Source organism: Xiphophorus couchianus, chromosome 5 (genome assembly GCF_001444195.1).
Source record: "Xiphophorus couchianus chromosome 5, X_couchianus-1.0, whole genome shotgun sequence".
Classification (NCBI taxonomy): domain Eukaryota; kingdom Metazoa; phylum Chordata; class Actinopteri; order Cyprinodontiformes; family Poeciliidae; genus Xiphophorus; species Xiphophorus couchianus.
The window spans coordinates 22,075,653-22,088,330 of NC_040232.1; the positions used below are offsets into that span (position 1 = coordinate 22,075,653).

The window sequence follows — 12,678 nt, forward strand, 5'->3', positions numbered from 1 at the left end:
AATGTTTCTAAGTGACCTTTTGTTGATCAACTAATATAACACAACCACATGTATCCAGTATACTTTAAACTAGACTTTAAAGTAGTTTCAGAGTGTGGAACATGACCAGCTTCCTCCTGAAACACAAATGCAACAAGAGGGAAATAAACATTAGTTGCTATTAGCAACCTTGTTTTACTTATTGGACCGATATGTTAAATGATTAATATGGGATCGATACAACAAGTTAAAAAGCAACTTATATTGGATCCATACCGATATCTAAAAAAATTACTTATATCTGATCAATGCTGATATATCGTGTACCCCTAATCTCAGAGGCGTCGTCTTCATTCCATGTCATCTTTAGAAAACATGGAGTAGGTTGCCATGGTGACACATGCAACCTGTAGATCACATTGCATATGCTGCAGTGTCAGACATGTTGATGTTCACCTGTGCGGTGGGTCTTCCCATGCAGGGCAGATAAACTACTGTATAGATGTCACACCACTGGCACACACCCTGCAGTGTGTGTTCATGCTGGTGTGTCTGTGAGTGTAGCATTTAGCTCAAACATTGTGTGTGTTTCCCCTTCAGGGTACATTGCTCCATGGAGCGGCCGGTTCTACTCCCTGTGGGACACCGGGTGAGTTCTCGCAGTCCTGACCTCAGCCCTGCCGATTCAAGACATTCCTGTCTGTAGAATAACATTCATGGGGGGAGATAAAGTGGAAGAAGAGCATCTAAAGGCTGCTGCTGATGTCTCTACTTCACAGTTACGCTAAGATCCACATTCCTATCATAGCCTCAGTGTCGGAGCATCAGCCCACCACCTGGGTCTCGTTCTTCTTCGACCTCCACATCCTGGTCTGTACGTTCCCCGCTGGCCTCTGGTTCTGCATCAGGAACATTAATGATGAACGCGTCTTTGGTAAGCTCACGTCAGAACATCGACATGTTGTTTACAGCAGAGGTCCTGAACCTGGCAGCCAGAGTTATCATCAGAACTACTATGACGATTTTTAAGCAAAGTTGTTGTTTCCTGACAGAAAGTGAAGTAGGTTCCAGTGGAAAGCTGTTATGTAGTTACCATCACTGCAAGCAAACTGTTATGAGAGGGAGCTCTGTCGTTTCACAGTGACTGCCTGTAGAATTTTGGGGCCATATCAAGATTATGGATGACCTTAGAGGACCGGTAAAGGCAGAGTGTATTTATAAAACTATCCATGAAAGCTGCAGTTTGTAACTTTTAGAAACCCCCCGCATTGTTTTAAAGATTTGTTGAAACTATTACCATCCTGTGACAGTATGTTATGGAACAGATAATCAGTGAAAAAATGGAGCTTCTCTGTCTTCTTCCAGTGCTAATTGGAAACAACCAATCAGAGCCAGGAGGCGGGGCTTTTTCTCTAGCTATCTATCTCTCTCTGTCTTTTTTTTTGTGACATTTAGCAAATAGTAATAATTGAAGTAATTCTAACTGACCTGAAACAAGAGAAGTTTGGTCTGATGTAACTTCAGACAGTAAGGAATAAAAAGTGTTTTTGTCTTTTTTTAAAAATTATTATTATTCAAGAGTATGTAAACTTGTGGTTTCATCTATAGCTCAGTACCTCTAACCTCGTCTGCCTCCTGCCTCCAGTGGCGCTGTACGCCATCAGCGCCGTGTACTTCGCCGGCGTCATGGTGCGCCTGATGCTCACTCTGACCCCGGTGGTGTGCATGCTGTCGGCCGTGGCCTTCTCCAGCGTTTTCGAGCATTACCTGGGCGACGACATGAAGAGACAGAGTCCGCCCGCCGAGGACAGCAGCGACGAGGACGACAGGAAGAACGCAGGAAACCTCTATGATAAGGTGAGGGGCCGCTGGGGGACCGAGGTGTGCAGCCTTACCCATGATTGGCCAGCTAGCTGTTGTTTTGAACTGAATGCAAAGTTAGAAAATAAATCTGTTGAGCTATTTCTAATATTGTATAAAAAAAGGCGTAAAGTGGTTAAATGAAAAATCTGCAGAATGTAAAAAATGTTTGAATAATCTATGGCTAATATAACACTTAGCTCTAAAAAGTATCTAAAAAGCCATTTTAGGATTTTTATGACATCTGATCCAACATGACAGTTGAAGTGATTGATAACCAGCTGCTTTCTGCTGCATGTGTGTAATAATCCTACTGGACCTCCACTAACCTGTCCTGACTGCGCCCCCTGCAGGCCGGCAAGGTGAGGAAACACGTGTCTGAGCAGGAGAAGCCGGAGGAGGGCCTGGGCCCCAACATTAAGTCCATCGTCACCATGCTGATGCTCATGCTGCTCATGATGTTCGCCGTCCACTGCACCTGGGTCACCAGCAATGCCTACTCCAGCCCCAGCGTGGTGCTGGCGTCCTACAACCACGACGGGTACGCCGAATCGCAAGCCGGGGTCGTTGGCGGGGGGATCAAAGCAAGCACATGGATGACATGTTTCCGTCTGTCCCGGTCAGGTCCCGGAACATCCTGGATGACTTCCGGGAGGCGTACTACTGGCTGAGGCAGAACACGGACGAACACGCCAGAGTGATGTCATGGTGGGACTACGGCTACCAGATAGCAGGCATGGCCAACCGGACCACTCTGGTGGACAACAACACCTGGAACAACAGCCACATCGCTCTGGTGAGAGCCGCCTCTGCTTCCACACAGCTTTTCATTAAAGACCCTCCAAATGATGATGAATAACCCTGCAGACCCCCCACATGGTGAATCCTCTAACAGAAGTATAATTAAGGGAGCAGCATCTTGTGGTTTTCAGCCACATGGTCACATTTTATATAAAAATTAAATGGCTGTTAACTTCAGTTGTTATATATCACGTTACTTCAAAGAAATTTGACTTTGTTATTTAGCGCCTTGAAACTGGGCCTCTGTTTCTTTAAGAAGCTCCTGCGTTTTCTGAAACTCCGCCTCCAGGACATCCTCACAACACTGCTCTTCTATTAACCCTTTAATGTTTTTATCAGTTTCACTGAGAAGTAGCTCAGCTGATGCTCAGTTCCACCAGGTGTTTGCTAATTGCTGTTGGCTAGTCTGAAGGAGACTCTCATAGAAACATTTCAAGCCTTTATTTCTTGAAACCTTGATCATTATAGTTTACAGAGAATGAAAACCCAAACTTTATTGTCTCAGACATTTAGAATATACTTCATAGAATAACTAGGAAACTGATGGTTTTCACACATAAATCAGCAAATGAATTCCAAACACCTGCTGAGGCTTCCTGAACCTCTAAACTTCTCTGAGTCAGTAGGACACACTGACTGAATAAATGCCACAAGAAGAAGCTGTGTTGAATTTAAGCATATTAACAGAAAATTAAGTGGAAGGAAAAAGTGTGGATGGATAATCACATACTTAAGAGCATTGTCAAACAGACTCCATTTAAACATTTTTGGGGAGCTTTGCAAGGAGTGAACACCATATTATTAGTCAAAGGAACACAGACTGCTACAGAAGATCCTTCTGGAACGATTCTCTAAAGAAAAATAAATAACAAATTCCTACAAGATCAAACTATCAAATTATTATTGGGTTGAATGAAATCTGCTTTAAGGTCCTTCATCCGTTAATGAACGGCGGTTTGGTTTCAACGTGGTGGACGCTCTGAGAATGAAGTGTGTCGTCTTCATCATCCTCCACCAAGAGGAAGATGTGTTCGCCCTGTGGCTGAACAATGAGTGTGTGCTCAGTGTGGTGTGTGTGTTCTGATGCAGGTGGGCAAAGCAATGTCGTCCAACGAGTCGGCAGCCTATGACATCATGAGGTCTCTGGACGTGGACTATGTTCTGATCATCTTCGGCGGGGTGATCGGCTACTCAGGGGACGACATCAACAAGTTCTTATGGATGGTTCGCATTGCTGAGGGGGAGCACCCAAAGGACATCAGGGTAAGTTGACCTCTGACCCCGCAGGTATCGAGACTTTTTTTGTCGCTTTTCTGACCCGACCCCGCTCTGACCACAGGAGAGCGACTACTTCACCCCCCAGGGAGAGTTCCGGGTGGACAAGGCCGGCTCGCCCACGCTGCTCAACTGCCTCATGTACAAGATGTCCTACTACCGCTTCGGAGAGATGCAGGTACCGGCTGCTTCACCGCGGTTACCACAGCAACCAGTGTCATCAAACCAGAACACCGCCTTTATGTTTTTCTGTTTCTGTTCACGTCTGGTATAAAGCTGGACTTCCGGACCCCTCCCGGCTTCGACCGGACCCGGAACGCCGAGATCGGCAACAAGGACATAAAGCTGAAGCACCTGGAGGAGGCCTTCACCTCCGAGCACTGGCTGGTCCGGATATACAAGGTGAAGAGGCTGGAGAACCGGGACCGGCTGGAGGGCAAGCTGCGCAGCACCGACGTCCTCAGGCAGAAGTACACCTCCAAAAAGGTAAGGGTCAGGGTTACGCTAACGCTAACATGCATGTCATAAGCATCAGTGACAGATTCACCTTCCATCAGGACAATCACTGCAAAACACCAAATATTAACAAGTAGCTTTAGTTTCTACTGCAAATAACTTGGTACTCTTGAAATAAATCAAAACCTATAAGTAACTTTACAGTAAGAAGTAGGAGACTGTTTTAAGTAAATAATTTCTTAATATTGATTTTAAATATATAATGCTTCCACTGGTAGATTATTTTACTTATTACAATATATTTTTTCCATGTAATTAATAAATTGAGTTAAAACAAGCTCATCTCTGTCTGAAAAGTTACTTGTAAGTTAGTTTTGTCTTATTTCAAGTGAACTTCAACATCTTCACTAGAAACTAGAATAAAAACACTTCGTAAGATTTGGTCTTTTGCAGCTACAGTTATAATGTCCTAGTCAATGTCCAGACCTAAATGTAATAAATCTGGGAAATATTGACACTGACAATCTCTGCCCAATCAGGAAGGCTTATCAAAATAAAACCACCACAAAAACTTTTTTTTTGTAAAAACTAGGAATCATTTTCCATCCAGATCAAAATGATGTCAGCACATATATGGTTGCATCATGATTAAATCTAAAAACAAAATGAAAAGGGTTGAATACTTCTGAATAATTTTAACCCTGATGTGTCTTTATTGTTTTGTTCTTCCTGTGTGCAGACAGCCAAGAGGAAGCGGGGCTTCATCAGGAACAAGCTGTCCCTGAAGAAGGGGAAGAAAATGACCAAGAAGTCTCTGTAGGGAGCTGACCACCAGCAGACCCAGACCGACAGCAGGACAGGAGACCTCCACCCAGAAACACACACACACACGCACACACACACACACACAGCAGGAGTAAAGACGCAGCAGATCAAGACTAATCAACTTCTCCAGAAGGTTTCGTCTGGAAACGGAGTGCTGCTCATCCATTAGCCAACAGGAGGCGCAGCAGAAACAAAACCATGACCTTTGACCTTCCCTTATTGTAACCGCAGAGGGACGCTAGAGCCAAACGTTAACTGCTCTTCTTTCAGGAACTCATGACAGCTCTCCAGCTCTTCCAGAAGGTTCTTTCAGTCAGACAGGCTGGAAACCAGCCGCCATGTTTCCATCTGCTGGGTCAACACAATTTATCACGCCTCACCGGATTCTGTCACTTTTACTTTAAACGTAGCTCCAAACCCGCGTCCTGCCTGCAGATTTCGATGTTTGTGCTGCATTACCGTGCTTTTTAATTTCCCCCCAGTCACACAGTTCCTCGGTTTCCCTTTTCGCTTCTGGATGTTGCGGTGAAAACCCGTTTGAGTCTTGCCGGAGCCGACTTTACCTCTGCTGTGTGGCTTCTGCCACAACATCCAGCTGTTGGCGTCGGGACAGGCCTCATCAGAAACAGCTGAGTCTTTTCCTCAGCTGCTCTGTTATGGGGGGAAGTATTTATTAGATGGACAGCGGACGGCGCAGAGACTAAAGCGAGCGCGCCCGTCCCGTCCTCGTAATGCAAAGTTTTTATCCGGGCTCCATTTTCAGAGAGAAAACGTTCTTCCATCAATTGTAATGATCTGGATGCAGGTGTGGGAGTTGATCATACCTTTTGGAATAAAGAGGTTCAAATAAAGTTTCTTTAACACTTGTTTTTCTTGGACAGTGTGAATTCATCTGGTGTGTTTCAAAGTGGGGCCCATAAGGGGGCGCTGTGGTGACCTCAAAGTTAGAGGGAAGATGAGGGGAAAAAAAATGCAAAAAACTAATTTTTATCTTAAATTGATCTGCTTTTCAATCCTGTTTTTTTTTTTTTTTTAAATATATCAAATATAAGTTTAAATTATTTAAAATTACTCCTCAAGCAAGAAATGGAAACGTGACAAGAAAAAAACTGGAGGACACTACTGCAAAGAACCACCAGAAAAATTGATCAGATTGACATAAAAATTACATATTTTATGATCTGGAGGGGATTGTGATGAAAAATTACATTAACGGGTCATATTCATAATATATTGTCAGGTAATAAAATATTCCACCACAGAACTCATAGCCAACTAACATCAGACAGTATGAAGCAGCACTTATGAAAAATGATTGTAATAATTATTGGATAGTGAATTAATAAATGAGGTAAAATTCTTGGTGCAATTTAAGTGTATTGATTTATTTATTGGGCCATTTATATATTTCAGATTTTATTTGTAACTGAGGTTTGGTCCTCCATGGCGTTCTGCTGCTGTAACACACAGAATGTCTCTGTACAGACAGACGGGACTCCTGACACGGTGAGCTACAGGCAGCGCTGTGCTGGGTTTCTAAATATGCCTTTATATCTCATCAATGTCCCAGTTTTCCTTCTTTTTTCAGTGGTGCTGATTTCAGAAGGTTTAGACCCAGTTAGAACCTGGAGCAGTGATGCTGGTATTTCTAGTGAAGTTAGAGAGTCATGGCAGTAGACGGACCAGCGGGCTGATCCGTCTCTACGGTTCGGTCAGGTCTTTAACAATCTGAGGACAGCTGCCAAGGATAATTCTTGTCCACTTGTCTAAAGTGGAAAAAAAAAAAAAGTCATTACACAAAATGAACAATGGAGAGATTGATTTAAAAACGCTGAAAAAAACTCAGGAGTCTGGCTTTTTACAAGCAACAGAAGGAGTAGAGGAGTTGCTGGAGACGTCAGAACGGTACCGGATACAGATGAAAGTGTTTGTAGATTTTGTCAGAAACGATCGCCGGTCCAGACGGGACCAGTTCAGCTGGAGATTTATGAGCAGCAAACAAAGGAGAATAGAGACGTCCTTTCAGACCAAACATGACAACATTTAACTCCTTAACATCGCTTCTGGTTTCTATCCCTCACTCCAGTCTTCCATTTAGTCGTTCTCTTCCTCTTCATCGTCTCCGAATGACAGCAGACTGTTGTTTTTAACCTTCTTCTCAGATTTTCTATCTTTGTCCTCGTCCTGCTCTCCTGCTCTGTCCTCCTTCTTCTTCTTCTTGCTGGAGCTGGCAGTGATGCCCTGGAACTTGTCAGAGGACGAGCGCTTGGCTGGTTTCTTGAAGAGAATTTTGCCGTCTGGAGGAGCTTCTTCACCTGTGAACGGGACAGAGAGGAAACGGCGAAGGGTTTTAACGCTGCGAACGCTGCCGCCTCCCGTTCTGTAACTAGAGGAGCGTCCTGACCTTTCTCGCCCTCGCCTCCGTCTCGCACTTCGTCCTTGAGCTTCTTCACCTCGTCTGCACTCAGGTCTCCGCTTTTTAGGACCACCACTTGAGGCAGTTCGTCTTCTTTGTCGCTTCCGCTGTCGTCGTCCGGCGTGGGCATCGCCTGACGCTGAGAGAGCGCAGAGAGAAAAAGTTCTAATAAGGTTAAATCTAACATGTTGAGTTTCACTAGAGGGTTGATTGTATAGAATGTTCACCAGGGTTATAAAACTGTAACTCGAGTTTAGTTTTACTTTTGTTGTGACTTTTTGTCTAATTCAGTTAACTTTTGGAGTGTGCTAGCTAGCTTTTATTAGTTAAATCTTGTTTAATTTTTATTAGTTACCGTAACAAACTGGTTAATTTCTTAGGTGTATTCAAAAGGTCAAAGTATTGTATTGTGATTATGTATACATCCATTGGGTAATAAATACTCAACAGGAGATGGCACTTTTAGAAAATTTATTTAATTATTGTTGAACATCAGCTGAAGTTTTCTCCCAATTTTTTCTGCCTCCATTTTGCCGTCCAGCTTATGTGCTGCCAGGAGGAGAATGGAGAACATTAATCTGCTAACAGTCGTTAACTGCTTGTATGATGGAAAAAAAATATATATATAATTACACGTCATTTTAAAAGGCTAATAAATAAAACAATAATAAACATTTCATATGTTTTTTAAACACATGATATAATTACGGTTAGTTAAAGGTTTTTTTCCCAGTAACGATCATTTTTATTTCCGTTAACAAAAATGTTTTCTCAATTTCCGTTTTCATTGTTTGATGTACACAGTGCAACCATTTTACTTGGCTCACCTGTTCAGGTAAACCAGGATGTGCAGAACACCATGTAAGCAGCTAAAGCAAATGAGTCGGATTAGCAGTACTAGCCAAAAACTTATGGTTCCATCCAATAGGTCTTACTGTGAAATATCGTCTGAGCTGCACAGATATTGAGCTGCTAACATGTCATAAGACCGACATACAGTAACAGTGAGTCTTCAGTCAGAGGTCTCTTTAGAATGTTTGCAAGACTGACTGCTACTGGAGATCCTTCCTGCCCACAGCATCACCATCTATGAGTCTTTGAAGATACTTGGATGATATGAGTTTATGACATTTCATTTCTTTTTGGGATAAATTAAGTAATTTTGAATATAACTAAATTATTACCAAGAAAATAACTTCATCACCAAACATACCTTGGATTTATGGAAGGATAAAAGAGTCTAAAATGGCGCTGCCCACCTCCTGCAGTTACCTGACATGCAGCCCAGTTTAAGAACCGACTGTGTAAATGTTGGTTCTTTTCTTCAGAGACCAAATACTGAAGTAACATTTCATTTCATAATTCATTCCCTTAAGATCCGAATAATTTCTTCCTCTGCTTAATGTGGAAAAAATGCTGATTAGCTGTAATGAGAGGCTGATTAAAAATGTTTCGTCTAAATTTGATAACTAGTTAAATAATCTTTGGGGATGGACAAAATCGATTCCCTGTTACTTAATTAGAGATGAAACGGGTCCCAACCTGAAGCTGACTGTGTCCCACTTCTACAGAATCTTACCTTGGTGTCAACATTTGGTCCTTCTTTGAATCCCACGTCGGTTTTAAACTTCTTCAGGAAGGACGGCTCCGCCGGTTTGACCCACGACACGCCGCTGGCTTTGCCTTTATTCATCGCTAAATGATCTACAACAGAAGCGCAGCTAACGGGCTAACCAAACAGCCAAGGCTAATGCACCAAAACATGAACGTGACTACAGGAGCTGCTGTGATTGGTGCAAAACATCGCCGCAATGTGAAAAACCCGGAATGCGGAAAACTAGTGACGCTTTCAAAATAAAATCATTCATTATTATAAAATTATATTTTAATGCGTTTGTTTGTGTCAATCATCTTGATTAAGAATAGCACGTGCAATTCTACATATTGATCAATCAATCTTTATTGCTGCGTGTGACTTTTCAACTTTGTCCAAAGAAAGTTTTAGCAGATGGAGTTTGTGTTTCGCTTAGTGTAGATATCTACGCACTTATTTATGTAATGATAATTTTAAAATTATATTAATTTTGTAAGCTACTCTACTTTTTTATTTTCAGATATGTGTGTGGAGTCCAACGCTTTTTGCAGACTAACAAAAAACAAAACAAAGCACAATGTATCGTTTCATGTTCATTATCCCATTGAGTTTAAAATCTGATTTATAGAGTTGTTGATAGATACAACCTCAATATAACAAAATGTATTCCATTATATTGGTAGGAGAAGATACCCAGAAATGTTGATATTAATTTTGTTGGATCTTTCTTCTTGTAAATTATAATGCCACTTACCACACTGGAATGAATTGTGTTTTGTTAAATGTAGTCTTAAAAAAATTGTGCATTTTTTGTGTAGTAAATCTAATCCATTAATACTGATAAACTGTAATCTAATTATTGGCTTTCCAAGTTTGACAAGTTTATGTATTATCTTTCTGTCCTCGGTCAAATTGTTGATGTCTCCTTAAAACAGTTAGGAGTCCATAAGTTGCAGAGTGTGTGTGGTCTCTGTTTCATATCATAGGTTTCTGGGTATCATGAGGAGCTCTATCCAAAGTATTTTTGCGTGACATTTTTGCCCAGTCACGTGGTAAAAGTGACATTTTGTGACATTTTTGGCTTTCCATGGAGCTCCGCCGTGATACAGTCTCAAAATGACAATCTGTTGGCATGCTTTTATTGTGAAACTGTCCAGCGCGTGCAGCCGGATTCATCTGTCGGCTTATTTCAAAGATGGAGTTCAGCTCTGTTTACGCGCTGTCAGCGGGCTTTCTGGCCGCTGCTGGCTCTCTGTCTGCGAAGCTGACCCTCGGCGCAGACTACCTGAGGGAGATGTGTGAGTCCGGCCTGAGCGGCTGGACTCAGAGTCCCGGCGGAGCCACACGGTGTGACTGGGTAACAGCCTTTTAAACCTTCCGGGTTCCTTCGTGGAATAAAACTGGTTGTTCCAGTGTGAAGAGGTTGAAGCTGCGGCACATATCTTTACATTTGTCAAACATTTTATCTACAGTTTTATCCAAATAAAATTAGAACATTATTTCAGTTATTCGGTACAAAAAAAAAAGTTATATTATTATCTAAACGTTTTTACTATGGCTTATGAAAACGCAAAATTACAATTTTCTGAACATTTCAACCAAAGCGTCATGGCAGCCGACAAACTGCAAAGAAGGAAAATGTTGCTGAGGAAACTGTTCAGAGTGCAGAATCCAATTATTAACACAAAAATAACTGGATGGGAAAAGATGTACAAGCAACATAGAAAACTGCTGCCTTCAGGTAAAACACAGAGGATTTATGGAGAATCAGAGGAAGATGAGACACCAGAGCCAACAGATTGTTTTAGTCTGAGCGTCTTCAACACTTTAGTAGTCCCACATGCGGATTCCCTCTATTTCATTTTGCATTGATGCAGTCATTTATAATATAAATATATAAAAGCACTCATATATTTGTATCAAAAATATATTTTTTCAAATACATAAATGTGAATTCTAATTTTCATTTTGTTGGTGTTGCGTTGTTAAAGAGTCCCTCTTCATTTCAGAATAATTTAGTCAAAGTATTGCAGTTTTCAAATTGGAATCTATCCAGTTTGTTTCAGACAGCTTAACTACGGTAAAATCACCCACTTCTCAATTTTTATACACAGTGTAAAGGTATCAAAAACAATAAACTGTGTATAAAAAAAACTGTCTTTAATGTTTGACTTGTGATTCTAAGTAGGACTCTACGTAAGTAGCTAACAGTCGCTCTGTTCTCAGCTCCATGTTCCTCTTCGGCTGTTGTGTGGAGTCCTGCTACTCAGTTGTAACACTTTAATGTGGACAATGTTCTCCAAGGCTCTCCGTCACGGCTCTTCTTCAGCAGGGGTCACCGTCACCACCACCGCCTCCAACTTCATCTCCTCTGTAAGCGTTAGCCAGAAGCTCATAGGCTCAAAGTTTCTGTCTGGGAAACCTTCACATTCCTGTTGCATCCCTGTTGGTGTGTCCAGGCTGTCATTGGGAGGCTCATCTTTGGTGAGACTCACAGCACCCTCTGGTGGATGGGCATCTCTCTCACTCTCTGTGGACTGCTGGTGATGCACAGTGCGACTCCTCAAACGTCCCCACAAGAGGCCGAGAAAAAGGACAAGTGATGGATCAGGGAGAGACATTTGTCGAACTTCTCACTGCACTTTAAATTGCACATATTGTTGGACAAAGCGAGGCAAGCCAGGAAGCATTCAACACCTAGAATTGGTTTTCAGTGGTTTTTAGAAGACTTGTTTTCCAAGAGGCTGACTCGTACCAGTGACTGCAGTGGGCCCCAAAAGCAGGCCTGTCATGTTTTATCTCGTTTGGACTGAGCTGTACGGTAGGAATGGTAAGGAATGTAATGGTAAGGAATGTCTCTAGTCTCTAGCATGAGACATGCTAGTGTATGTCTCATGCACTAGTATGAGACAAGCAATGATGTCTTTCTGTCTCCCAATCAATGGACTGTGTTGTATGATGCTAGTTAGCTCCGTACCGTTGTCTGAAGACCCACAGACCTAGAACCAAAGGCTCTAGGTCTATAGGACCTTCTGTTTCCATTGTCTGTTACAGTGGAAACAGACAAAATGTTGTACAGAACCGTTCCGACCCGGGTTCTACAGCTCAGTGGAAATAAGGTTTTAGAGCTTGAGCTGGGTGACTGATAAGTTACCAATCAGAAACTTGTAAAAACCCTTTAAATCCTGATCAGTAAAATTAGATTATATTTCCTGTTGACTTGGACTTGTCAGGTTGTGGCTGATGCCTCTAATCAGTGAATACTTGTAATTATTAAATCGTTTAGAATAAAAATAAATTCATACTTTGGTTCTATTATTAGCTTGTGATGAGTTTTTTTTTTAACAGTTTAACTTGTTCCTATTAGGGATACGTCATCCTTGGCTTTAGAAACAGATTTAATCCAGGAATTCAGGCTGCAGGAAACTGAAAAACTACAATTCACAAAAAGTTCACGTATGAGTTTATTTTG

General features: G+C 41.9%; 3 protein-coding genes across 4 annotated transcripts in view; 2 read left to right on the forward strand and 1 right to left on the reverse strand.

Moving 5' to 3' along the window:
• The window catches only part of LOC114144183 (dolichyl-diphosphooligosaccharide--protein glycosyltransferase subunit STT3B-like), a 29,274-nt gene extending 23,211 nt beyond the window's left edge, over positions 1-6,063 (forward strand). Inside the window, exons 8-16 of the mRNA XM_028016726.1 lie at positions 580-628; positions 759-913; positions 1,625-1,836; positions 2,193-2,380; positions 2,464-2,635; positions 3,730-3,903; positions 3,980-4,093; positions 4,192-4,401; positions 5,111-6,063. Of these exons, the coding sequence (XP_027872527.1) occupies positions 580-628; positions 759-913; positions 1,625-1,836; positions 2,193-2,380; positions 2,464-2,635; positions 3,730-3,903; positions 3,980-4,093; positions 4,192-4,401; positions 5,111-5,191 (1,355 nt within the window). The 3' untranslated portion in view covers positions 5,192-6,063. The remainder of the gene's footprint in view (positions 1-579; positions 629-758; positions 914-1,624; positions 1,837-2,192; positions 2,381-2,463; positions 2,636-3,729; positions 3,904-3,979; positions 4,094-4,191; positions 4,402-5,110) is intronic.
• Positions 6,064-6,344: 281 nt separating this feature from the next.
• On the reverse strand, positions 6,345-9,397 carry kiaa1143 (KIAA1143 ortholog). Of its 2 annotated transcripts, none has more exons than XM_028016731.1 (3): positions 9,192-9,397; positions 7,610-7,751; positions 6,345-7,511 (listed from the first exon to the last, which is right to left on the reverse strand). In XM_028016731.1, exons 1-3 carry the CDS (start codon positions 9,303-9,305, stop codon positions 7,291-7,293), a joined length of 477 nt encoding a protein of 158 aa, XP_027872532.1. In that variant the 5' UTR covers positions 9,306-9,397; the 3' UTR covers positions 6,345-7,290. The 2 variants fall into 2 exon arrangements, with proteins under 2 accessions (XP_027872532.1, XP_027872531.1); XM_028016730.1 differs by having other exon boundaries at positions 7,601-7,751; positions 9,192-9,393.
• Positions 9,398-10,377: 980 nt separating this feature from the next.
• Positions 10,378-12,524, forward strand: LOC114144057 (transmembrane protein 42-like). The gene is made up of 3 exons (XM_028016522.1): positions 10,378-10,563; positions 11,433-11,579; positions 11,666-12,524. The coding sequence occupies exons 1-3, from the start codon at positions 10,402-10,404 to the stop codon at positions 11,807-11,809; spliced, it is 453 nt and encodes a 150-aa protein (XP_027872323.1). The 5' UTR covers positions 10,378-10,401; the 3' UTR covers positions 11,810-12,524.
• The last annotated feature ends 154 nt before the right edge of the window (positions 12,525-12,678 follow it).